The sequence below is a fragment of the Oncorhynchus mykiss genome, chromosome 24 (assembly GCF_013265735.2).
Source record: "Oncorhynchus mykiss isolate Arlee chromosome 24, USDA_OmykA_1.1, whole genome shotgun sequence".
Classification (NCBI taxonomy): domain Eukaryota; kingdom Metazoa; phylum Chordata; class Actinopteri; order Salmoniformes; family Salmonidae; genus Oncorhynchus; species Oncorhynchus mykiss.
The window spans coordinates 34,419,115-34,445,931 of NC_048588.1; the positions used below are offsets into that span (position 1 = coordinate 34,419,115).

Below are 26,817 nucleotides of genomic sequence, written 5' to 3' on the forward strand. Positions count from 1 at the left end.
ATAGTGAAGACATTAAAACTATGAAATAACACAATCTTGTATTAACCAACTAAAAAAAAAAAAGTGTTAAATCAAAAATATATTTTATATTATTTGAGATTCTTCAAAGTAGCCATCCTTTGCCTTGATGACAACTTGGCACACATCTACTTCCCTAACTACCTCATAAGTCTAAGGATGTAGACAGACGAGCCAGTAGAACTTGACCTTCCCGACCCAGAGGCACGTGCAAAGGTTCCACAGTCCCTTGTGACGGGAAGTTCAATGCCAGACATCAATTAGTCGCGCTCCGCCCTCAAACCTAATAAGAGACGCCCGTTCTCGAGGACCTATAGATATATATATCTATATATATATATAGTATTCTGCTACAAACAGAATACTAGAAAAGTATTGCGAAATACAAACATTAAAAACATCTGTTGGTTGTGAAAATAAATCTAGACATCTTTCAATAGTTGGCCAAGAGTGTGAGAATACAGATTCAACATGGACTTATTTATTAAAGCTTGGTTTTTCATTGTACAAATGTCATCGTGAAACTGCATGCGGCGGCTTGTCGTGAGGCACGTTACTGAGGAAAGATGAGCATCCATCATTTTAAAAACAAAATTATCTGACAGAATTGCATAACTTAATCATTTCAATATTGCAGTAAAATCCAACTATAAAATTAAACCCATACATTTTTAAAGCGTTTTTTTTTTGTTTGTTTTTCCAAGTAAACATGTGTATCATAAAATGCCACAAGTAAAAGACAACACAGAAGGAGAGACATTAAGAACAAGTTGCAAATAAGACAGTTTCAGGAACAGATTCATTTTTGCATTGTGTATTTTGCTGTTATAACTAAATAATATCTAAAAGGTGAGGGGTACAAAGTCAAACACAGAGGTAAACCAGTATTAATCGCACAGTAAAAACGTGACCTACAGGCTGGACATGGGGCAGACAGGGGTCCTTAAGACGACTCGTTTCAGGCCCAGTAAAACGCTGAGTCCTTGGACTAGCTGAGGACTATATCTCATTAAATGAATGTTGAAAGCATTCGCAGAACCAGGTTACTGGGAATGCCTATTTGGGGATTCCTCTGGTAGTTGAAACGTTTAAGACGGCCACTGCCGGTCTTCAATTTGACCTTTGACACTATAAAAAAAAGGGGAGGGGGGGGGGGGGGATGCTCCGTGATTGGGGTTTTAAAATCCGTCAACTGGAAGTACATTCCCTTCGCGTCAGGAAAGCACCATGGCTTTATGGGTAAAAAGAGAAATGTGCAAACGTGGCTCCTACACACCTGTAGGAGGTGATAACAACAAAGATGACATTCACACATCAATTAGACAAATGCTAACATCTGAATTCATTGTCAGTCCTCTTGTTTCTCTGAAAAACATGAAGAAAAACGAAAAAAACTAAAACAAAGGAGGAACAAAGAAACAGGCACCCAAAGAAACAGGCACCCAAAGAAACAGGCACCCAAAGAAACAGGCACCCAAAGAAACAGGCACCCAAAGAAACAGGCACCCAAAGAAACAGGCACCCAAAGAAACAGGCACCCAAAGAAACAGGCACCCAAAGAAACAGGCACCCAAAGAAACAGGCACCCAAAGAAACAGGCACACACAAAAAAAAGGACAACTCGTCATTTTGGGGATTTCCCACACAGTGTCACACATCTGTGATAATAAACTAAGATTTTCTGTTGACCGCGGTCGGGTAGCTTAACCATCACCATTTTGATTCAAGTGGATCGTTAACAAGAGATAATAACCCAGATCTAATTTCACCACGGCTCGTCTACATTTGGCAAAATGAAAAGTTTAAAAATAAAAAAAATAAAAAAAATAATACTAATTGGTCACAGTTTCTCTGCTGAATGACTTTGGGCAGGCAACCCCTGTCTCTTTGTAGAGTATACAGTTGAAAGGTAAATGGATGAGTAAAAATCCTTTTGGGACAAAAAATAAACTATCAGGAGTGTAACAAAAAAAGCACAAAAAAAAAACGATGGATGACTTTTTAAACCACTGGCTAGTTGCTGCTCTTCCTTCTCCGTTATGTCATACAAGTATGTTGCTTTCTTCAGTTGTTGGTCTCACGCTGTAATCTGAGGCATATCGTGTACACAATCCACTTCCTGAACTCCTTAACTCTTGACCTCAACTGGCGGTTTCCAAACAGGAAGCGGCACTTACACCCCAAAAAAAAAAGGACAAATGCATTGTCACGCACGAAGAAACGGATCCAAAAAGAAGGGTGAATAGTCATCATATCTATTCAACCACCTCTCCCCCAAAAAAATGAAGGGGGAGGGGAGGGGGGGGGCAGAGTGGCAGCTTCAAGTGTGCGCTGATCACAGTACTGCCTGCTTTCCACGGGAATGTTCTACGGGGGGGTGATCGGAAAGGAGGGGGTGAGGTTGGGGGGAGCGTGTAGGTGTTAGGAGAGGGAAAGAAAGGAGAGGAGGGGTGAGATTGGGAGGGGGTATGTTAGGAGAGGGAAAGAAAGGAGGAGGAGGAGCTCACCACACCTCCCTTCTCTCTCTCCATGAGCTCTACTCCCACTCTGTGGTACCGGGAGGTTTGGAGGTCAGGTCGAACATCACCCGGGAGATGCCAGGGATCTTCTTGATCTCATTCACCATCTTCAGCACCACCTGGGGGAGACATGACAGATAATACAAGAGAAGAAGAGAAAAGGGTTCAAAACCGGAGACTGGTTTAAACGTCTGCACTGAGAGCAATAGAACTATGTCTGTCTGTCTGATCCCCATCTGGTGGCGAGCCTCAGTACCTCCTCGGGGATGTGTTTTCCGGGCGTGGCGGGTATCCCGGTCATGAAGTCGCTGGTGATGAAAGTTCTGACGACCACAGAGCGCCGACAGGACGGCTGCCTCTGTGAGGAATCGCGGTCGAAGTGCAGCGGGGTCAGGATGACCGGCATCTGACTGATCTTCCCAGAGTAACCTGGGAGAAAGAGGGCACTGAGTTACCACAGCAGACAGGGTGAACAACGAACAGGTCACAAAATAACTGTGTTTTCTATAGGGGTGGGGGTTTGAAATCATTTCACTATTGGTAATAGTATCATTAATTTTTTTGTTGGATATCTGATATACATACATATATTATCACCCCATGTATCAGTCTGTCTTGACTGGGGGTAGAGAAGATAGCTAGGCTAATTGACGCCACATACTGTGCTTTCTCCCCAAGCCGGGCGGCAGGGTAGCCTAGTGGTTAGAGCGTTGGACTAGTAACCGGAAGGTTGCAAGTTCAAACGCCCGACCTGACAAGGTACAAATCTGTTGTTCTGCCCCTGAACAGGCAGTTAACCCACTGTTCCTAGGCCGTCATTGTAAATAAGAATTTGTTCTTAACTGACTTGCCTAGTTAAATAAAGGTCAAATAAATATATATATAAAAAAAGCCCATTCTGTAAAACCACAGCCTACTTGTAGCTTACTCCTCATTATTAACCCCCCCCCCCCCATCTTGCATTGCATTAGTGAACGCTCACTCTACCTGCTACACAGTGAACCTCTTTGATTGGCCAACATAATTGACAAGCTACACGTTGAAGGCTACCGGTCGACTGCCACGCACGTCACAATAAAACTACACTGAAAAGTTTGTTGTTTTATTACTTTATTAATGTCATGGTATATTTATTTATTCATTTGACCTTTATTTAACTAGGCAAGTCAGTTAAGAACAAATTCTTATTTTCAACGACGGCCCCATATCATTCATTATATGTAACAATGTTACATGGACATTTTAACATTTAGAAAAAGCATGCGTGTTAAAAATAGGCCTCTCATTTTGTTAGCATCTCACACAAGAATTTGAATACTAACATCTGCCTGGATATTAGAATAACCTTACACACCACTAGAGATCTATACATTCTATTTCTATACTATATTCCCCGCTCTACACTGAATCCAAGGAATTTCTACCTGGCATTCTGATCCCCCCCACCCCCCCCTCCTGAAGCAGGAAACCACTTACCAGACTCTCTGAGGATGGAGTGGGCCACGAAGTCCGCCTGTCTGAGTGTGCTGAGAACGCCCGTGGTCAGGAAGGTGGGGGTGACGTCTGTAGGGGGCTCCTTCACGTGGGACCCAAATACATACACAACTCTGGAGGGAGGCAGAGGAGAGAGGAAGGACGGTCCATGGGGCATCCTGCTAGCAGTAACTGGTTCTACTTCATCTACTAACATGTACTGTGTGTGTTACCTGTTGATGGTGTGGCACATGCGAGGGATGAGTCTGGCCAGGAACATGAGGGATTCCCAGTGTGGAGCCTCTTTACTGGTGACCCCACACACATAGCTATAGGACCGACAGTCACCCTACACACAGAGAGACAGAGAACAGGTTAGCAGCCTCTTTACTGGTGACCCCACACACATAGCTATAGGACCGACAGTCACCCTACACACACAGCTATAGTACCGGCTGCAGTACCGACAGTGACCCCCCCCCCCCACACAGCTATAGTACCGACAGTCACCCTACACACACGACTATAGTATCGACAATCACCCCCCACACACAGCTATAGTACCGGCTGCAGTACCGACAGTGACCCCCCCCACACAGCTATAGTACCGACAGTCACCCTACACACACGACTATAGTATCGACAATCACCCCCCACACACGGCTATAGTACCAACAGTCACCCTACACACACAGCTTATAGTACCGACAGTCACCCCACACACACAGCTATTGGACCGACAGTCACCCTACACACATCAAATCAAATTGTATTTGTCACATACACATGGTTAGCAGATGTTAATGCGAGTGTAGCGAAATGCTTGTGCTTCTAGTTCCGACAATGCAGTAATAACCAACAAGTAACCTAACCTAACAATTTCACAACAACTACCTTATAAACACAAGTGTAAAGGGATAAAGAATATGTACATAAGGATATATGAATGAGTGATGGTACAGAGCGGCATAGGCAAGATACAGTAGATGATATAGAGTACAGTATATACATATGAGATGAGTAATGTAGGGTATGTAAACATTATATAAAGTGGCATTGTTTAAAATGGCTAGTGATACATTATTTACATCAATGTTTACATTATTAAAGTGGCTGGAGTTGAGTCAGTATGTTGTCAGCATCCACTCAATGTTAGTGGTGGCTGTTTAACAGTCTGATGGCCTTGAGATAGAAGCTATTTTTCAGTCTCTCGGTCCCAGGTAGTTTGCCCCCCGGTGATGCGTTGTGCAGACCTCACTACCCACTGGAGAGCCTTACGGTTGTGGGTGGAGCAGTTGCCGTACCAGGCGGTGATACAGCCCGACAGGATGCTCTCGATTGTGCATCTGTAAAAGTTTGTGAGTGCTTTTGGTGACCAGACGAATTTCTTCAGCCTCCTGAGGTTCACCACGCTGTCTGTGTGGGTGGACCAATTCAGTTTGTCAGTGATGTGTACGCCGAGGAACTTAAAACTTACTACCCTCTCCACTACTGTCCCATCGATGTGGATAGGGGGGTGCTCCCTCTGCTGTTTCCTGAAGTCCACGATCACCTCCTTTGTTTTGTTGATGTTGAGTGTGAGGTTATTTTCATGACACCACACTCTGAGGACCCTCACCTCCTCCTTGTAGGCCATCTCGTCGTTGTTGGTAATCAAGCCTACCACTGTTGTGTCGTCCGCAAACTTGATGATTGAGTTGGAGGCGTGCGTGGCCACGCAGTCGTGGGTGAACAGGGAGTACAGGAGAGGGCTCAGAACGCACCCTTGTGGGGCCCCAGTGTTGATGATCAGCGGGGAGGAGATGTTGTTGCCTACCCTCACCACCTGGGGGCGGCCCGTCAGGAAGTCCAGTACCCAGTTTGCACAGGCCGGGGTCGAGACCCAGGGTCTCGAGCTTGAAGACGAGTTTGGAGGGTACTATGGTGTTAAATGCTGAGCTGTAGTCGATGAACAGTATTCTCACATAGATATTCCTCTTGTCCAGATGGGTTAGGGCAGTGTGCAGTGTGGTTGCGTCGTCTGTGGACCTATTTGGGCGGTAAGCAAATTGGAGTGGGTCTAGGGAGTCAGGTATGTTGGAGGTGATATGGTCCTTGACTAGTCTCTCAAAGCACTTCATGGTGACGGAAGTGAGTGCTACGGGGCGGTAGTCGTTTACCTTAGCTTTCTTGGGAACAGAAAAGCTACAGGACCGACAGTCACCCCCCACACACACATGGCTATAGGACCGCCAGTCACCCTACACACACACACACACACACACACACACACGTCTAAATTACTGACAGTCAACACACACACACACGGCTATAGTACTGAGTCACCCCACACACACGCGGCTATAGGACCGGGTCAACCCCCCACACACACACAGCTATAGTACCGACAGTCACCCTACACACAAACGCGGCTATAGTACAGACAGTCACCCTACACACAAACGCGGCTATAGTACCGACAGTCACCCTACACACAAACGCGGCTATAGTACCGACAGTCACCCTACACACAAACGCGGCTATAGTACCGACAGTCACCCTACACACAAACACGGCTACAGTGCAGACAGTCACCCTACACACAAACACGGCTACAGTGCAGACAGTCACCCTACACACAAACACGGCTACAGTGCAGACAGTCACCCTACACACAAACACGGCTACAGTGCAGACAGTCACCCTACACACAAACACGGCTACAGTGCAGACAGTCACCCTACACACAAACACGGCTACAGTGCAGACAGTCACCCTACACACACGGCTACAGTGCAGACAGTCACCCTACACAAAGACACACAGAGAGAGAGAGAGGGGGAGGGAGAACATGTTAGGAGCATCTTTACTGGTGACCCCACACACAGCTAAAGTACCGACAGTCACCCCCCACACACACGGATATAGTACCGACAGTCACCCCCCATACACACGGCTATAGTACCGACAGTCACCCCCCACACACACGGCTATAGTACCGACAGTCACTCCCCACACACACTGCTATAGTACCGACAGTCACCCCCACACACACGGCTTATAGTACCGACAGTCACCCCCCACACACGGCTATAGTACCGACAGTCACCACCACACACACGGCTTATAGTACCGACAGTCACCCCCCACACACGGCTATAGTACCGACAGTCACCCCCACACACACGGCTATAGTACCGAAAGTCACCCCACACACACGGCTATAGTACCGACAGTCACCCCCCACACGGCTACAGTGCAGACAGTCACCCTACACACACGGCTACAGTGCATGCGGTCTCTCCTTCACTGCAGCCGAGGTGAGTAAGACATTTAAACGTGTTAACCCTCGCAAGGCTGCAGGCCCAGACGGCATCCCCAGCCGCGCCCTCAGAGCATGCGCAGACCAGCTGGCCGGTGTGTTTACGGACATATTCAATCAATCCCTATACCAGTCTGATGTTCCCACATGCTTCAAGAGGGCCACCATTGTTCCTGTTCCCAAGAAAGCTAAGGTAACTGAGCTAAACGACTACCGCCCCGTAGCACTCACTTCCGTCATCATGAAGTGCTTTGAGAGACTAGTCAAGGACCATATCACCTCCACCCTACCTGACACCCTAGACCCACTCCAATTTGCTTACCGCCCAAATAGGTCCACAGACGATGCAATCTCAACCACACTGCACACCGCCCTAACCCATCTGGACAAGAGGAATACCTATGTGAGAATGCTGTTCATTGACTACAGCTCGGCATTCAACACCATAGTACCCTCCAAGCTCGTCATCAAGCTCGAGACCCTGGGTCTCGACCCCGCCCTGTGCAACTGGGTACTGGACTTCCTGACGGGCCGCCCCCAGGTGGTGAGGGTAGGCAACAACATCTCCTCCCCGCTGATCCTCAACACTGGGGCCCCACAAGGGTGCGTTCTGAGCCCTCTCCTGTACTCCCTGTTCACCCACGACTGCGTGGCCACGCACGCCTCCAACTCAATCATCAAGTTTGCGGACGACACAACAGTGGTAGGCTTGATTACCAACAACGACGAGACGGCCTACAGGGAGGAGGTGAGGGCCCTCGGAGTGTGGTGTCAGGAAAATAACCTCACACTCAACGTCAAGAAAACTAAGGAGATGATTGTGGACTTCAGGAAACAGCAGAGGGAACACCCCCCTATCCACATCGATGGAACAGTAGTGGAGAGGGTATCAAGTTTTAAGTTCCTCGGCATACACATCACAGACAAACTGAATTGGTCCACTCACACAGACAGCATTGTGAAGAAGGCGCAGCAGCGCCTCTTCAACCTCAGGAGGCTGAAGAAATTCAGCTTGTCACCAAAAGCACTCACAAACTTCTACAGATGCACAATCGAGAGCATCCTGGCGGGCTGTATCACCGCCTGGTACGGCAACTGCTCCGCCCTCAACCGTAAGGCTCTCCAGAGGGTGGTGAGGTCTGCACAACGCATCACCGGGGGCAAACTACCTGCCCTCCAGGACACCTACACCACCCGATGTCACAGGAAGGCCATAAAGATCATCAAGGACATCAACCACCCGAGCCACTGCCTGTTCACCCCGCTATCATCCAGAAGGCGAGGTCAGTACAGGTGCATCAAAGCTGGGACCGAGAGACTGAAAAACAGCTTCTATCTCAAGGCCATCAGACTGTTAAACAGCCACCACTAACATTGAGTGGCTGCTGCCAACACACTGACTCAACTCCAGCCACTTTAATAATGGGAATTGATGGGAAATGATGTAAATATATCACTAGCCACTTTAAACAATGCTACCTTATATAATGTTACTTACCCTACATTATTCATCTCATATGCATACGTATATACTGTACTCTATATCATCGACTGTATCCTTATGTAATACATGTATCACTAGCCACTTTAACTATGCCACTTTGTTTACATACTCATCTCATATGTATATACTGTACTCGATACCATCTACTGTATCTTGCCTATGCTGCTCTGCACTATCACTCATTCATATATCCTTATGTACACAGTGTAAGGGGATAAAGAATATGTACAAGACAGTAGTTTTGGAATTGTTAGTTAGATTACTTGTTGGTTATTACTGCATTGTCGGAACTAGAAGCACAAGCATTTCGCTACACTCGCATTAACATCTGCTAACCATGTGTATGTGACAAATAAAATTTGATTTGATTTGATTTGCAGACAGTCACCCCCACACACTGCTACAGTGCAGACAGTCACCACCCACACACAGCTACGGTACCGACAGTCACCCCCCACACACGGCTACGGTACCGACAGTCACCCCCCCACACACGGCTATAGTACCGACAGTCACCCCACACACACGGCTATGGTACCGACAGTCACCCCCCACACACGGCTACGGTACCGACAGTCACCCCCCCACACACGGCTATGGTACCGACAGTCACCCCCCCACACACGGCTATGGTACCGACAGTCACCCCCCACACACGGCTATAGTACCGACAGTCACCCCCCACACACGACTATGGTACCGACAGTCACCCCACACACGGCTATAGTACCGACAGTCACCCCACACACGGCTATAGTCCCGACAGTCACCCCACACACGGCTATAGTACCGACAGTCACCCCACACACGGCTATAGTCCCGACAGTCACCCCACGCACGGCTATGGTACCGACAGTCACCCCCCACACGGCTATGGTACCGACAGTCACCCCCCACACACGGCTATAGTCCCGACAGTCACCCCACACACGGCTATGGTACCGACAGTCACCCCACACACCAGTTCTGTATGCTACAGAGGTTCTCTATTGACCAACACTCATCAGAAGTGATCTATTGAATCCTTCACACTTCGACACAGAAACAGACTCTGGGTGAATCGGAGGCCTGTTATTTCCCTCTTCTCTCAGCCTCACTCCAGAGAATAATACGCCCTTCTGTTTATACTGCTGTGTCTCTCCTGCCCACCGTTACCAACACACACAGTCACACACACACTCACTCTTTCTGGGGTAAATTTAGTCCTCTGTGGCTTTTAGCAGGAAGTGAGGGGGCGACACACGCACTACTGAATGGGCGGAGCCAGCTGTATCATCATTCCCATTATCCATGCACTTGTCAAACAAACATTGTGTAGCCACGACAACCCCGCGTGGATCCCACAACCTGGGGCTGAAGGAAATTAAGTAAAATGTCCAGAATACCATTTGACACCGCTGAGAGGCCAAACAGACATTGCCCCTAACCACAGATCTAGGATCAGATTAACCTGCCCCAACCCTAAACAGGATTTTTTTTAACCTGTTAGATCTCTAGGGGCGCTATTTCATTTTTGGATAAAAAACGTTCCCGTTTTAAGCGCGATATTTTGTCACGAAAAGATGCTCGACTATGCATATTCTTGACAGTTTTGGAAAGAAAACACTCTGAAGTTTCAGAATCTGCAAAGATTTTGTCTGTAAGTGCCCCAGAACTCATTCTACAGGCGAAACCAAGATGATGCATCAACCAGGAATTAGCAGAATTTCTGAAGCTCTGTTTTCCATTGTCTCCTTATATGGCTGTGATTGCGCAAGGAATGAGCCTACACTTTCTGTCGTTCGCCCAAGGTCTTAGCAGCATTGTGACGTATTTGTAGGCATATCATTGGAAGATTGACCATAAGAGACTACATTTTCCAAGTGTCCGCCTGGTGTCCTGCGTGGAATTCGGTGCGCAATTGCCAGCTGCTTGTACTTTACCATTTGATTCAGGGGAGAAACCATGTGTCCAAGAACGATGTATCAATGAAGAGATATGTGAAAAACACCTTGATGATTGATTCTAAACAACGTTTGCCATGTTTTCAGTCGATATTATGGAGTTAATTTGGAAAAAAGTTCGCGTTTTGAGGACTGAATTTTCGGGGTTTTTTTGGTAGCCAAATGTGATGTATAAAACGGAGCTATTTCTAATACACAAAGAATCTTTTTGGAAAAACTGAGCATCTGCTATCTAACTGAGAGTATCCTCATTGAAAACATCAGAAGTTCTTCAAAGGTAAATTATTTTATTTGAAGGCTTTTATGTTTTTGTTGAAATGTTGCGTGCTGGATGCTAACGCTAATGCTAACGCTAAATGCTTTGCTAGCTAGCTACTTTTACACAAATTATTGTTTTCCTATGGTTGAGAAGCATATTTTGAAAATCTGAGATGACAGTGTTGTTTACAAAAGGCTAAGCTTGCGAGATGGCATATTTATTTCATTTCATTTGCGATTTTCATGAATAGTTAACGTTGCGTTATGGTAATGAGCTTGAGGCTGTAGTCACGATACCGGATCCGGGTTTGGGAGATCAGAGAGGTTAAATGTTCTCTGACACAGTATCAGTGAGTAGGGGAGAGTTTCACATACTCAGCCCTGACAGTAGCAGTGTCCTTGTGTTATTGTGAGAGGGAAACGGCTGCTCAGTGAAGGAATAACAGGGAGTGTCAAAACTAGTCTTGACATGGCTGCTCAGTGAAGGAATAACCGTGCTGGCGTCAGAACCCAAACCACAGGCTAACATTAGGCCTAGCTACACCACACTGTCAGAGAGGAACACACAAAGAAGAATGAGACTTGAGGTTGAGGTTTGTACTGTTCTAAGATGTAGACACTAGGGATTTCAACTTTAATACAAACCGCTCGTCTGAATTCACAAATGAAAAACAGATGGAAGAACAGAGACATGTAGTCCACTGTGTCATAACGGGTGCTGTTGACCACAGAGCCTAGGTAATGTAACAGGGCAAACAGCAACACAGTTGACATAACGGGTGCTGTTGACCACAGAGCCTAGGTGAAGTAATTGAGCAGACAGACACATAAAGCTCATTGGGTCAAAGAGGGTGCTGTTGACCACTTGCCTGACGACAAACTTCCGCAGCTCTTTGTTCCCGACACTGGCGGTATTACAGCATTTTGGATGACTGTCATTCATATTCCATTCACCCAGTTCAACGTAACATCGATACGTTTAGGCTACTACATGATACTCAAATTTTCCCAATACCCATCATGGAGGTTGCTACAACCTAGCCTATGAATGAAAGATTACAACGTAAGTGCACAGGTAGAGAGAAATATGTGAGTAATGAAGGTGACAGACGGTGACATTAAATCCCACCTCGCCTGCGTCGAGCTGATCTAGGGTGTAATCATTAGTCCAACAGATGCAAACGAGAGTTTCTATTGGACAAATTCAAGTATGTTTATCCCCGTTTTGTTCCGTTTGCTTTCATTTAAAAATGTCCCCCCCCCCCCCCCCCCCCCAATTATCTGATCCTGTGATTGGGTGGACAACATGTCAGTTCAAGCTAAGAGAGCTCTGACAGGTTGGAGGACGTCCTCCAGAAGTTGTCATTATTGCTGTGTAAGTCTATGGAAGGGGGTGAGAAGCATGAGCCTCCTAGGTTTTGTATTGAAGTCAATGTACCCAGAGGAGGACGGACGCTAGCTGTCCTCCGGCTACACCATGGTGCTACACTACAGAGTGCTGTGGAGGCTACTGTAAACCTTCATTGCAAAACAGTGTGGTTTAATCAATTATTTGGTGACATGTTACGTTCCCTAGCAAGAAAACCCTAAATGTTGCTCAAACAGAAGAGGGAACTAAAAGTCAACAACCAAAACGAAACAGGTGGGGTTTTAGGAGGGTTTCTGAAAGACACTCATGAGGGGTTCCCCTGAAAGTTGACGAGTAACAACAAATAGAACTTAAAAAGACAAACAAAAGAAAAACCCTAACCAAGCTTAATAAAAACAGGAAGCAAACCAAAAACGTGGAGCAAAAATGAAAATCAGATCAAGGCTTATTTGTCTAGAAATCATAATAGGGAGAGCCAACTAAAAGGTGTTAATAACCCTCTATCAAGACAACTGGAGCACTGGGCCAGACACACTCTTAAATAGCAACTGGGCCAGCACAGGTTCCAACACCTTCCCACTAATGAGATGGCAACCAGCACAGGTGTAACACATAGTGACTAATGAGGTGCCACCAATCAGTGCGCCGTACACGCTAACAAGCTTTAAGTGCTAAAGTCCAACCTCAAAACGTAAATGGAAAAACCAAAGCTTGTAACTTAAATATATTTATACTGAACAAAAAAAATATAAAAACGCAAGAATTTCAAAAACTTTACTGAGTTACAGTTGATAGAAGGAAATCAGTCAACTGAAATAAATGTAACCCGTGTGAAATGGCTAGCTAGTTAGCGATGCCTACTAGTAGCGTTTCAAAATCGGTGACGTCACTCGCTCTGAGACCTTGAAGCTGTTTCGCTTGCTATGCAAGCACAGCGGCTTTCGTGGCGCAATAGGTAACAAAGGCTTCGTGGGAGGCAGTTGTTGATGTGTTCAGAGGGTCCCTGGTTCGAGCCCAGGTTAGGGCGAGAAGACGGACAGAAGCAACAATTACATACACAACTGAAATTAAAGTAATGGGATTTTTATTTAACTAGGCAAGACAGTTAAAAACAAATTCTTATTTACAATGACGGCCCACTCTGGATGACACTGGGTCAATTGTGCGCCGCCCTATGGGACTCCCAATCACGGCCGGATGTGATACAGCCTGGATTCTAACCAGGTATTATAGTGACGTCTCTTGCACTGAGATGCAGTGCCTTAGACCGCTGCGCCACTCAGGACGCCTTTATAGTGATAGGCTACAAAAGGCAGTCACTAGCCAATCATCACTGGGGTTTTTATGAAATAATACATTCATCATCAAACTATTAACAAAATATGTAATGTACAGAACCAAATATATTTGATTTAAATAAAGTAATGTGAATAAATTATGGTTAGTGACAGTAATGGCCACTACCATCAATTGTTTTATTAGGTGTTCTTAGCAATCTACCCACAATGCCTTTAACCTATTGTTTAAAAAAATCTAAAACGATGTTGTTTTTTTACAAATCTGAACCAACCGCAAATCACTCAGCACTAAGAATCAGATAAAGCCATCTATCCCTGCTCTACTATAGACGAGCAGTCAGACCATTAAGAGGGGCCTCAGTCAGGTGACCAGTGGTCCTCCGTCACTCACTTGATAAGAGCATGGCTCTTGCAACGCCAGGAGAGTGGGATCAATTTTCCGGGACCACCCGTACATTTACAGAGGTCAGAGGTCACATTCAGACAGACAGAGCAGTCTCGTGGCCGAGCAGTGCTGTGAGAGAGAACACTGTATAAAGTGTGTTACCTGGACTCCCACGGTCTTGATTGGCAGCAGGAAGGCATTGAGTGAATGAAGACTGGTGAGCTGCAGGAGTTTCTCCTCCTCCTCGTCTGATATACACGACTTCACTCTCTGCAGCAACGTGTGGGGCTGGAGAGACAGGGTAAGTTATGATTATTATTATTAGCTATTCTGACATTACTAGAGTAAGTTATCAGCATGTTGTTGAATAAAGACAGACAGTTGGGGTCAATTCCATCTACAGCCCCATTCTAGAATTGTATGTCCAATTAAATTGGTTCAAATTGAAATGGAATTGAGACAAACTCTGTTATTACCATCATGTTCCTGTCATAGACTAGTGGTGTTCCGCTCTCTGACCTTTTTGACCATGGCGGAGAAGTCTGTGATGATCTTGAGGATGTTGTTTGTCTCAGCAAAGTCCTTACAGATGTAAGGCTCGTCTGCACAGATCACTCTGATGGCCAGGCCAGGACCTACAGGAGAGGGTGAGGTTAACATCACAGCCATACTTCTGCTATTCTCCATGTTGGTTCTTAATGTTCCATGACTATATATATAACATTCTATTCTGTGTTGGTTCTTAATGTTCCATGACTATATATAACATTCTATTCTGTGTTGGTTCTAAATGTTCCATGACTATATATATAACATTCTATTCTGTGTTGGTTCTAAATGTTCCATGACTATATATAACATTCTATTCTGTGTTGGTTCTTAATGTTCCATGACTATATATAACATTCTATTCTGTGTTGGTTCTAAATGTTCCATGACAATATATATAACATTCTATTCTGTGTTGGTTCTAAATGTTCCATGACTATATATATAACATTCTATTCTGTGTTGGTTCTAAATGTTCCATGACTATATATAACATTCTATTCTGTGTTGGTTCTTAATGTTCCATGACTATATATAACATTCTATTCTGTGTTGGTTCTAAATGTTCCATGACTATATATAACATTCTATTCTGTGTTGGTTCTAAATGTTCCATGACTATATATAACATTCTATTCTGTGTTGGTTCTTAATGTTCCATGACTATATATAACATTCTATTCTGTGTTGGTTCTAAATGTTCCATGACTATATATAACATTCTATTCTGTGTTGGTTCTTAATGTTCCATGACTATATATAACATTCTATTCTGTGTTGGTTCTAAATGTTCCATGACTATATATAACATTCTATTCTGTGTTGGTTCTTAATGTTCCATGACTATATATAACATTCTATTCTGTGTTGGTTCTTAATGTTCCATGACTATATATAACATTCTATTCTGTGTTGGTTCTAAATGTTCCATGACTATATATAACATTCTATTCTGTGTTGGTTCTTAATGTTCCATGACTATATATAACATTCTATTCTGTGTTGGTTCTAAATGTTCCATGACTATATATAACATTCTATTCTGTGTTGGTTCTTAAATGTTCCATGACTATATATAACATTCTATTCTGTGTTGGTTCTTAATGTTCCATGACTATATATAACATTCTATTCTGTGTTGGTTCTTAATGTTCCATGACTATATATAACATTCTATTCTGTGTTGGTTCTAAATGTTCCATGACTATATATAACATTCTATTCTGTGTTGGTTCTTAATGTTCCATGACTATATATAACATTCTATTCTGTGTTGGTTCTAAATGTTCCATGACTATATATAACATTCTATTCTGTGTTGGTTCTTAAATGTTCCATGACTATATATAACATTCTATTCTGTGTTGGTTCTAAATGTTCCATGACTATATATAACATTCTATTCTGTGTTGGTTCTTAATGTTCCATGACTATATATAACATTCTATTCTGTGTTGGTTCTAAATGTTCCATGACTATATATAACATTCTATTCTGTGTTGGTTCTTAATGTTCCATGACTATATATAACATTCTATTCTGTGTTGGTTCTAAATGTTCCATGACTATATATAACATTCTATTCTGTGTTGGTTCTAAATGTTCCATGACTATATATAACATTCTATTCTGTGTTGGTTCTTAATGTTCCATGACTATATATAACATTCTATTCTGTGTTGGTTCTAAATGTTCCATGACTATATATAACATTCTATTCTGTGTTGGTTCTTAATGTTCCATGACTATATATAACATTCTATTCTGTGTTGGTTCTAAATGTTCCATGACTATATATAACATTCTATTCTGTGTTGGTTCTTAATGTTCCATGACTATATATAACATTCTATTCTGTGTTGGTTCTTAATGTTCCATGACTATATATAACATTCTATTCTGTGTTGGTTCTAAATGTTCCATGACTATATATAACATTCTATTCTGTGTTGGTTCTTAATGTTCCATGACTATATATAACATTCTATTCTGTGTTGGTTCTAAATGTTCCATGACTATATATAACATTCTATTCTGTGTTGGTTCTAAATGTTCCATGACTATATATATATATAACATTCTATTCTGTGTTGGTTCTAAATGTTCCATGACTATATATAACATTCTATTCTGTGTTGGTTCTAAATGTTCCATGACTATATATAACATTCTATTCTGTGTTGGTTCTAAATGTTCCATGACTATATATAAAACATTCTATTCTGTGTTGGTTCTAAATGCTCCATGACTATAAATAACATTCTATTCTGTGTTGGTTCTTAATGTTCCATGACTATATATAACATTCTATTCTGTGTTGGTTCTTAATGTTCCATGACTATATATAACATTCTATTCTGTGTTGGTTCTTAATGTTCCATGACTATATATAACATTCTATTCTGTGTTGGTTCTTAATGTTCCATGACTAGATATAACATTCTATTCTGTGTTGGTTCTTAATGTTTCATGACTATATATAACATTCTATTCTGTGTTGGTTCTAAATGTTCCATGACTATATATATATATATAAGGTTCTGTCCTGTGTTGGTTCTAAATGTTCCATGACTATATATAACATTCTATTCTGTGTTGGTTCTAAATGTTCCATGACTATATATATAAGGTTCTGTCCTGTGTTGGTTCTAGATGTTCCATGACTATATATATATATATATATATATATATAAGGTTCTGTCCTGTGTGTACTGACCAGGGAAAGGATGTCGACAGACGATGTCCTCTGGCAGTCCCAGTTCTCTGCCCAGCGCCCGAACCTCATCCTTATGGAAGTCTTTCAGCGGCTCAATGACTTTTCCCTGGAGGGAGTGAGAGAGGAGACAGCTCAGACCTGAGTGGTGGACTCGAGTCACAAAATTCATGACTTGAGACTAGACTTAAAATAAGAAAATAAAATAACGTCTGACTCGACTTCGAGACTCATGACTTTATTATCTGGCCAGGTTTTGGAACGTAATGTCACTCATTTTGTTGTCACCGAGCATCCGTGGATTTCTCTCCACGCTGCCAGAGACAGAATCGCACGCGCAAGAAAAAATAATAACTGATTGCCTAGTGAAAACTCGACCAAGCAAACTGTCAATCAACACAGGTCAGGTGAGCTAGCACCGTGAGGTCTGGGAGGGGGAAGAGTGTGAAACTTCATATTTTAATAGGCTACTTATTCATACCATTTATATTTGTACCTTTTTGCTTATTAGATCTGGTGACTAACATCAGCACCGAATGTTTCAAAAACATCTCGTCTGCGCTTCAGAACCAGAAAGTGGCACATCTCGACCAATCAGCGGCATTTGTCTCACAAAGGCATGTTATTTAATAGATTTTCTCCTGTTTTCCCTGGCAAAAAAATAAATTCATATATCTTTTTTTTTTAAAAGTCATTGCCTGTTTAGATGGGTTTATTTTTTTTACTTGGGACTCAGCTTGGGACTCGACTTGCTTATAGACTTGAACTTGACTCAACCAGTTCGACTTGGGACTCGACTTGGGACACGACTTGGGACACCTCTGGGCCAAACAGAAGAGCCAGAGGTGCTCCAACAAAATTGTGTTGGAAGTTTGTTTCAGTATGTGTGTGTACCTCGTCTCTGAGCTTGCGGATGAGCTCTGTGTCGTTGTGGTGTGTTTTGATGACCTCTGCCTTGCCGCTGGCGAGGTGAGAAGCACTCTCTATGAGGTCTGGCCTCAGGGTGCCCTGGGCTAGGAACACCTCCTCCGGCTTCAGGTTCATCTCCCCTATCACCTCATTGGCCACCTACAGACGCCAATCACACACACAGGAAGTCCATTCAATAGATACATTTTTTTTATTTAAGAGGGACAGACAGACAACCAACATATACAGACAACAGACTAGGTTGAAGATAAAGGTTAGGACACGTTATGATTCAAGTGGAAGTTATTTGAAAATAAACCAATTCATGGGACCAGCGCAGTTTCTAATTACCAGCACCGTTGCTATAACTACCATAGCTGATGCATTGTTGCTGCATATTAGAATCCTCTAACCTTCAACAGATAACAGACAAGGCAGTACCTTGACAAAGGTGTCTCCGATGATCTTCCTCTTCTCCTCAGGGTTGGTGGTCATGTTGAGGGTCTTGCTGATGCGTTTCCGTGGCGTCCGGTCTTCGTCTGAGATGGGCAGGGTTGTCGTACCGTTATAGAAAGTGTGCGCTGCGTTCACCACTAGAGAGGGAGATCACACAGACACACAGAGAATTTAAAACCAGATCAAAACGTTGTTAAAGTCCCATATCTGTTAGGCGAAACACAGCAGTGCGCCGTCACAGCAGTAAGACGTGTGGCCCGTTGCCATGACAAAAGGGCAACCAGTGGAACACCAGCATTGTAAAGTCACAGCAGTAAGATGTGTGGCCCGTTGCCATGACAAAAGGGCAACCAGTGGAACACGAGCATTGTAAAGTCACAGCAGTAAGATTGGTTGCCCTTTTGTCATGGCAACGGGCCACACATCTTACTGCTGTGACTTTACAATGCTGGTGTTCCACTGGTTGCCCTTTTGTCATGGCAACGGGCCACACGTGGAACACCAGCAGTGTGCCGTCACAGCAGTAAGATGTGTGGCCCCGTTGCCATGACAAAAGGGCAACCAGTGGAACACCAGCATTGTAAATCCAACTTACAACACATAGCCACTAATATAACATTTGAAATCTCTATATTCTTTTATGATATATATATATATATATATATATATATATATATATATAAAAATCACACTCATAAAATATATATATATATATATACACACACACACATACATATACATACATACACACACACACTACATTCCACAATGCTACATTTGAGTCCATTCTGGACATGTGAAGGACACCAGCTTGGCTTGACCTCTCACCTTTGAGGTTGATGCCCAGTTTGGATTGACCTCTCACTCACCTTTGAGGTTAATGCCTCATTTGGATTGACCTCTCACCTTTGAGGTTGATGCCCAGTTTGGTGAGGGCCTCCTCAACGCTCTGACTCTCTCGTTTCCTCATGAAGCCATTGTCGATGTGCACCGCGATCACCTGCTCCTTGTTCAGAGCTTTGTTCAGCAGGGCCGTGCACACGGTGGAGTCCACCCCTCCACTCAGCAGAACCTGGGGACAACATTTGGACCAGACATGTCAATCAACAGAACTAGAATGACTTCCAACACACAGTGTCCCTGTTTCTCTCCCCCTTCCATTATCATCTTCTCTCTGGAGGGACAACCCACTTTCTGGGAGCAGAGAGTCGATCACATCGTTTCAGCAGAGAACACAGTTCAATATCACAGTCTAGTTTAGTGTTTAATAGCTCAGATGAATGTACTACGCCCTCCCCCTCCCAGGGTCTCTATGTTCTATACTATGGCGCATATACTGTACCCACATACTGCATCTAACTGTACTGCAGATTCCTCACCAGTACTTTGGACTTGCCAACTTTCTCCTGGATCTCTGTGATGCAGGACTGCTGGCGGTTCTGGACGGTGAAGTTGGAAGTGCAGCCGGCGATTTCAAAAAGGAAGTTACGTAATATCTCTGTGCCCCGCTCTGTCAGGTCCACTTCCGGGTGAAACTGGGTCCCGTACAGTTTCTTCTGCTCGTTGGCAATACCTGTCAGAGAACAAAGGGAGCGGGGGGAGGGGGGGGGGGCAGTGGAAGGGTTTGGAACGGTCAAAGACAAGGGGAAGAAGAGGTGGGGAGGAAAGAAGAGCATTGAGGGCCAAAGATCTTCATGATCATATTGTGGAATTTACTGAAATTAGGGAAGTATGGTGGTACACTAAATTAGGGACGAATGGTGGTAGACTAAATTAGGGAAGTATGGTGGTAGACTAAATTAGGGACGAATGGTGGTAGACTAAATTAGGGAAGTATGGAGGTAGACTAAATTAGGGGAGTATGGAGGTAGACTAAATTAGGGGAGTATGGTGGTAGACTAAATTAGGGGAGTATGGTGGTAGACTAAATTAGGGGAGTATGGAGGTAGACTAAATTAGGGGAGTATGGAGGTAGACTAAATTAGGGGAGTATGGTGGTAGACTAAATTAGGTGAGTATGGTGGTAGACTAAATTAGGGGAGTATGGTGGTAGACTAAATTAGGGGAGTATGGAGGTAGACTAAATTAGGGGAGTATGGTGGTAGACTAAATTAGGGGAGTATGGTGGTAGACTAAATTAGGGAAGTATGGAGGTAGACTAAATTAGGGGAGAATGGAGGTAGACTAAATTAGGGGAGTATGGTGGTAGACTAAATTAGAGAAGTATGGTGGTAGACTAAATTAGGGACGAATGGTGGTAGACTAAATTAGAGAAGTATGGTGGTAGACTAAATTAGGGAAGTATGGAGGTAGACTAAATTAGAGAAGTATGGTGGTAGACTAAATTAGGGACGAATGGTGGTAGACTAAATTAGAGAAGTATGGTGGTAGACTAAATTAGGGAAGTATGGTGGTAGACTAAATTAGGGAAGTATGGTGGTAGACTAAATTAGAGAAGTATGGTGGTAGACTAAATTAGGGACGTATGGTGGTAGACTAAATTAGGGAAGTATGGTGGTAGACTAAATTAGGGAAGTATGGTGGTAGACTAAATTAGGGAAGTATGGTGGTAGACTAAATTAGGGGAGTATGGAGGTAGACTAAATTAGAGAAGTATGGTGGTAGACTAAATTAGGGAAGTATGGTGGTAGACTAAATTAGAGAAGTATGGTGGTAGACTAAATTAGAGAAGTATGGTGGTAGACTAAATTAGGGAAGTATGGAGGTAGACTAAATTAGGGAAGTATGGTGGTAGACTAAATTAGAGAAGTATGGTGGTAGACTAAATTAGGGCAGTATGGTGGTACACTAAATTAGAGAAGTATGGTGGTAGACTAAATTAGAGAAGTATGGTGGTAGACTAAATTAGGGAAGTATGGAGGTAGACTAAATTAGGGAAGTATGGTGGTAGACTAAATTAGGGAAGTATGGAGGTAGACTAAATTAGGGACGTATGGTGGTAGACTAAATTAGAGAAGTATGGTGGTAGACTAAATTAGGGATGTATGGTGGTAGACTAAATTAGGGATGTATGGTGGTAGACTAAATTAGGGAAGTATGGTGGTAGACTAAATTAGGGAAGAATGGTGGTAGACTAAATTAGGGACGAATGGTGGTAGACTAAATTAGGGACGAATGGTGGTAGACTAAATTAGGGACGAATGGTGGTAGACTAAATTAGGGAAGTATGGTGGTAGACTAAATTAGGGAAGAATGGTGGTAGACTAAATTAGGGAAGTATGGTGGTAGACTAAATTAGGGACGAATGGTGGTAGACTAAATTAGGGACGAATGGTGGTAGACTAAATTAGAGAAGTATGGTGGTAGACTAAATTAGGGAAGTATGGTGGTAGACTAAATTAGGGAAGTATGGTGGTAGACTAAATTAGGGAAGTATGGTGGTAGACTAAATTAGAGAAGTATGGTGGTAGACTAAATTAGGGAAGTATGGAGGTAGACTAAATTAGGGAAGTATGGTGGTAGACTAAATTAGAGAAGTATGGTGGTAGACTAAATTAGAGAAGTATGGTGGTACACAAAATTAGAGAAGTATGGAGGTAGACTAAATTAGAGAAGTATGGTGGTAGACTAAATTAGAGAAGTATGGTGGTAGACTAAATTAGAGAAGTATGGTGGTAGACTAAATTAGGGAAGTATGGTGGTAGACTAAATTAGGGAAGTATGGTGGTAGACTAAATTAGGGACGAATGGTGGTAGACTAAATTAGAGAAGTATGGTGGTAGACTAAATTAGAGAAGTATGGTGGTAGACTAAATTAGAGAAGTATGGTGGTAGACTAAATTAGGGAAGTATGGTGGTAGACTAAATTAGAGAAGTATGGTGGTAGACTAAATTAGGGACGAATGGTGGTAGACTAAATTAGAGAAGTATGGTGGTAGACTAAATTAGAGAAGTATGGTGGTAGACTAAATTAGAGAAGTATGGTGGTAGACTAAATTAGGGAAGTATGGTGGTAGACTAAATTAGGGACGAATGGTGGTAGACTAAATTAGGGACGAATGGTGGTAGACTAAATTAGAGAAGTATGGTGGTAGACTAAATTAGAGAAGTATGGTGGTAGACTAAATTAGAGAGGTATGGTGGTAGACTAAATTAGGGACGAATGGTGGTAGACTAAATTAGGGACGAATGGTGGTAGACTAAATTAGGGACGAATGGTGGTAGACTAAATTAGGGACGAATGGTGGTAGACTAAATTAGGGACGAATGGTGGTAGACTAAATTAGGGACGAATGGTGGTAGACTAAATTAGGGAAGTATGGTGGTAGACTAAATTAGGGAAGTATGGTGGTAGACTAAATTAGAGAAGTATGGTGGTAGACTAAATTAGGGAAGTATGGTGGTAGACTAAATTAGGGAAGTATGGTGGTAGACTAAATTAGGGAAGAATGGTGGTAGACTAAATTAGAGAAGTATGGTGGTAGACTAAATTAGGGACGTATGGTGGTAGACTAAATTAGGGACGTATGGTGGTAGACTAAATTAGGGAAGTATGGTGGTAGACTAAATTAGAGAAGTATGGTGGTAGAATAAATTAGGGACGTATGGTGGTAGACTAAATTAGAGAAGTATGGTGGTAGACTAAATTAGGGAAGTATGGTGGTAGACTAAATTAGGGAAGTATGGTGGTAGACTAAATTAGAGAAGTATGGTGGTAGACTAAATTAGAGAAGTATGGTGGTAGACTAAATTAGAGAAGAATGGTGGTAGACTAAATTAGAGAAGTATGGTGGTAGACTAAATTAGAGAAGTATGGTGGTAGACTAAATTAGTCTAAATTAAATTTTCCTCCAGGCCCAGGATCCTTTGCCAGAATGCATACCTGCAATGATGCTCCCTGACTGGGCCACCACCTTGAAGCCATCGGCCACCTTGTCCACACTGTCCCCATGAGTCAACAGCACCGGCTCCTCTTTCTGCAGGCCCCTGACAACAATCAGGTCACAGACAGAGTCAAAGGTCAGACAGGAAGTACACCCACACAATGAAACAATTCCACCCATATCTGGAAATGCCTAGTACAACAGGTGTAGTAGACCTCACAGTGAAATGCTGAATACAACAGGTGTAGTAGACCTTACAGTGAAATGCTGAATACAACAGGTGTAGTAGACCTCACAGTGAAATGCTTACTTAAAAGCTCTTAACTGCATTGTTGGTTAAGAAAGTAAACTAAACTGTATAAAATAAACTGAAGTAAAAAATGTAAAAGCAACAAAATAATTACAGTAGAGGCTATATACAGGGTGTTACGGTACAGAGTCAATGTGGAGGCTATATACAGGGTATTACGGTACAGAGTCAATGTGGAGACTATATACAGGGTGTTACGGTACAGAGTCAATGTGGAGGCTATTTACAGGGTGTTACGGTACAGAGTCAATGTGGAGGCTATATACAGGGTATTACGGTACAGAGTCAATGTGGAGGCTATATACAGGGTGTTACGGTACAGAGTCAATGTGGAGGATATATACAGGGTGTTACGGTACAGAGTCAATGTGGAGGCTATATACAGGGTGTTACGGTACAGAGTCAATGTGGAGGATATATACAGGGTGTTACGGTACAGAGTCAATGTGGAGGCTATATACAGGGTATTACGGTACAGAGTCAATGTGGAGGCTATATACAGGGTATTACGGTACAGAGTCAATGTGGAGGCTATATACAGGGTGTTACGGTACAGAGTCAATGTGGAGGATATATACAGGGTGTTACGGTACAGAGTCAATGTGGAGGCTATATACAGGGTATTACGGTACAGAGTCAATGTGGAGGCTATATACAGGGTATTACGGTACAGAGTCAATGTGGAGGCTATATACAGGGTGTTACGGTACAGAGTCCATGTGGAGGCTATATACAGGGGGTACCAGTACAGAGTCAATGTGGAGGCTATATACAGGGTGTTACGGTACAGAGTCAATGTGGAGGCTATATACAGGGTGTTACGGTACAGAGTCAATGTGGAGGCTATATACAGGGTGTTACGGTACAGAGTCAATGTGGAGGCTATATACAGGGTGTTACGGTACAGAGTCAATGTGGAGGCTATATACAGGGTGTTACGGTACAGAGTCAATGTGGAGGCTATATACAGGGTGTTACGGTACAGAGTCAATGTGGAGGCTATATACAGGGTGTTACGGTACAGAGTCAACGTGGAGGCTATATACAGGGTGTTACGGTACAGAGTCAATGTGGAGACTATATACAGGGTGTTACGGTACAGAGTCAATGTGGAGGCTATATACAGGGTATTATGGTACAGAGTCAATGTGGAGGCTATATACAGGTTGTTACGGTACAGAGTCAATGTGGAGGCTATATACAGGGTGTTACGGTACAGAGTCAATGTGGAGGCTATATACAGGGTGTTACGGTAGAGTCAATGTGGAGGCTATATACAGGGTGTTACGGTACAGAGTCAATGTTAGTCAAACAAACATGTACATGTAGGTAGAGGTAAAGTGACTATGCATAGATAATAAACAGAGAGTAGCCTGAACAGGGGGTCAATGCTAAAGGTTCAGGTGGCCCTTTGATATGCTGTTCAGGAGTCTTATAGCTTCGGGGGTAGAAGCTGTTCAGGAGTCTTATAGCTTGGGGGTAGAAGCTGTTCAGGAGTCTTATAGCTTGGGGGTAGAAGCTGTTCAGGAGTCTTATAGCTTGGGGGTAGAAGCTGTTCAGGAGTCTTATAGCTTGGGGGTAGAAGCTGTTCAGGAGTCTTATAGCTTGGGGGTAGAAGCTGTTCAGGAGTCTTATAGCTTGGGGGTAGAAGCTGTTCAGGAGTCTTATAGCTTGGGGGTAGAAGCTGTTCAGGAGTCTTATAGCTTGGGGGTAGAAGCTGTTCAGGAGTCTTATAGCTTGGGGGTAGAAGCTGTTCAGGAGTCTTATAGCTTGGGGGTAGAAGCTGTTCAGGAGTCTTATAGCTTGGGGGTAGAAGCTGTTCAGGAGTCTTATAGCTTGGGGGTAGAAGCTGTTCAGAAGCCCTTTGGAACTCAATGTGCTTTGTGTCCAACTGTGTGTAATGTCTGAGAGAGGGAGGACTGTGGTTTTCTTATTTTGGAGTGTTTGTGTGAAGGCCAGGGAAACGATGTGACTGTTGGAATTTTTGGTCCAGTTGGCGTCAAACACATGGGCTCTGGGACAAACCAATGGAGGAAAAAAAAAAAAACACTTGTTCTTGAAATAGCCTACCCTGTCACCTCTCGACTCCGAGTGGTTCTGGTGAAACTCTTTTCGAGCTGCCTACTCTAAAGAATCTTTAGTTCTTCTTAACCCACCTGAAGAGAGAGCAGGTGTTGTCCAGTCCGATGTTGAACACTCCATCCTCTCTCACACTCTTCCTGTGTACTGTCCCTCCAAAAACCTTATTCATCATCTGGGGAGAGGACAATTGATCATTAGACTCTTAAAATCTGCATTTTTTTTAAATTGATTGATTGAAAGATGTAATTTCAATTTGTATGTGATCATAAGCGATTCTTAGTGGGGATTTTTTATCAATTGATCTGTCTAGACACACCGTTATTGACTGTAGGTGGTGAAATCATGAACCCGGAGTTTTGGGCTAAGGGATTTTGGGCTAAGGTTTCATGTACAGTGCCTTCGCGAAAGTATTCAGACCCCATTACTTGTTCTACATTTTGTTGCCTTATTGGATTGAATAAAATAAAGTGATCATCAATCTACACCCAATACCCCATTATGACAAAGATCAATCTACACCCAATACCCCATTATGACAGAGATCAATCTACACCCAATACCCCATAATGACAAAGATCAATCTACACCCAATACCCCATTATGACAAAGATCAATCTACACCCAATACCCCATTATGACAAAGATCAATCTACACACAATACTCCATAATGACAAAGATCAATCTACACACAATACCCCATTATGACAAAGATCAATCTACACACAATACCCCATTATGACAAAGATCAATCTACACACAATACTCCATAATGACAAAGATCAATCTACACCCAATACCCCATTATGACAAAGATCAATCTACACCCAATACCCCATTATGACAAAGATCAATCTACACACAATACCCCATAATGACAAAGATCAA

At 43.2% G+C, this 26,817-nt stretch overlaps 1 protein-coding gene across 5 annotated transcripts in view; it reads right to left on the reverse strand.

The window, feature by feature from the left end:
- Positions 1 to 450: 450 nt before the first annotated feature.
- LOC110503416 (GMP synthase [glutamine-hydrolyzing]) overlaps positions 451 to 26,817 on the reverse strand; it is a 34,227-nt gene continuing 7,860 nt past the window's right edge. The window contains exons 4-17 of one of the 5 annotated variants that reach the window (XM_036961366.1): positions 26,006 to 26,103; positions 23,539 to 23,642; positions 20,075 to 20,268; positions 19,602 to 19,767; positions 18,681 to 18,832; positions 18,225 to 18,398; positions 17,334 to 17,439; positions 14,588 to 14,703; positions 14,231 to 14,356; positions 4,244 to 4,359; positions 4,014 to 4,144; positions 2,794 to 2,966; positions 2,531 to 2,656; positions 480 to 1,294 (exon numbers count right to left, since the gene is read on the reverse strand). In XM_036961366.1, the coding sequence (XP_036817261.1) occupies positions 2,555 to 2,656; positions 2,794 to 2,966; positions 4,014 to 4,144; positions 4,244 to 4,359; positions 14,231 to 14,356; positions 14,588 to 14,703; positions 17,334 to 17,439; positions 18,225 to 18,398; positions 18,681 to 18,832; positions 19,602 to 19,767; positions 20,075 to 20,268; positions 23,539 to 23,642; positions 26,006 to 26,103 (1,758 nt within the window). In that variant the 3' untranslated portion in view covers positions 480 to 1,294; positions 2,531 to 2,554. Of the gene's footprint in view, positions 2,657 to 2,793; positions 2,967 to 4,013; positions 4,145 to 4,243; positions 4,360 to 14,230; positions 14,357 to 14,587; positions 14,704 to 17,333; positions 17,440 to 18,224; positions 18,399 to 18,680; positions 18,833 to 19,601; positions 19,768 to 20,074; positions 20,269 to 23,538; positions 23,643 to 26,005; positions 26,104 to 26,817 lie in introns of all 5 variants that reach the window. The other 4 variants (XM_036961367.1, XM_036961370.1, XM_036961368.1 and 1 more) reach the window with 4 other exon arrangements.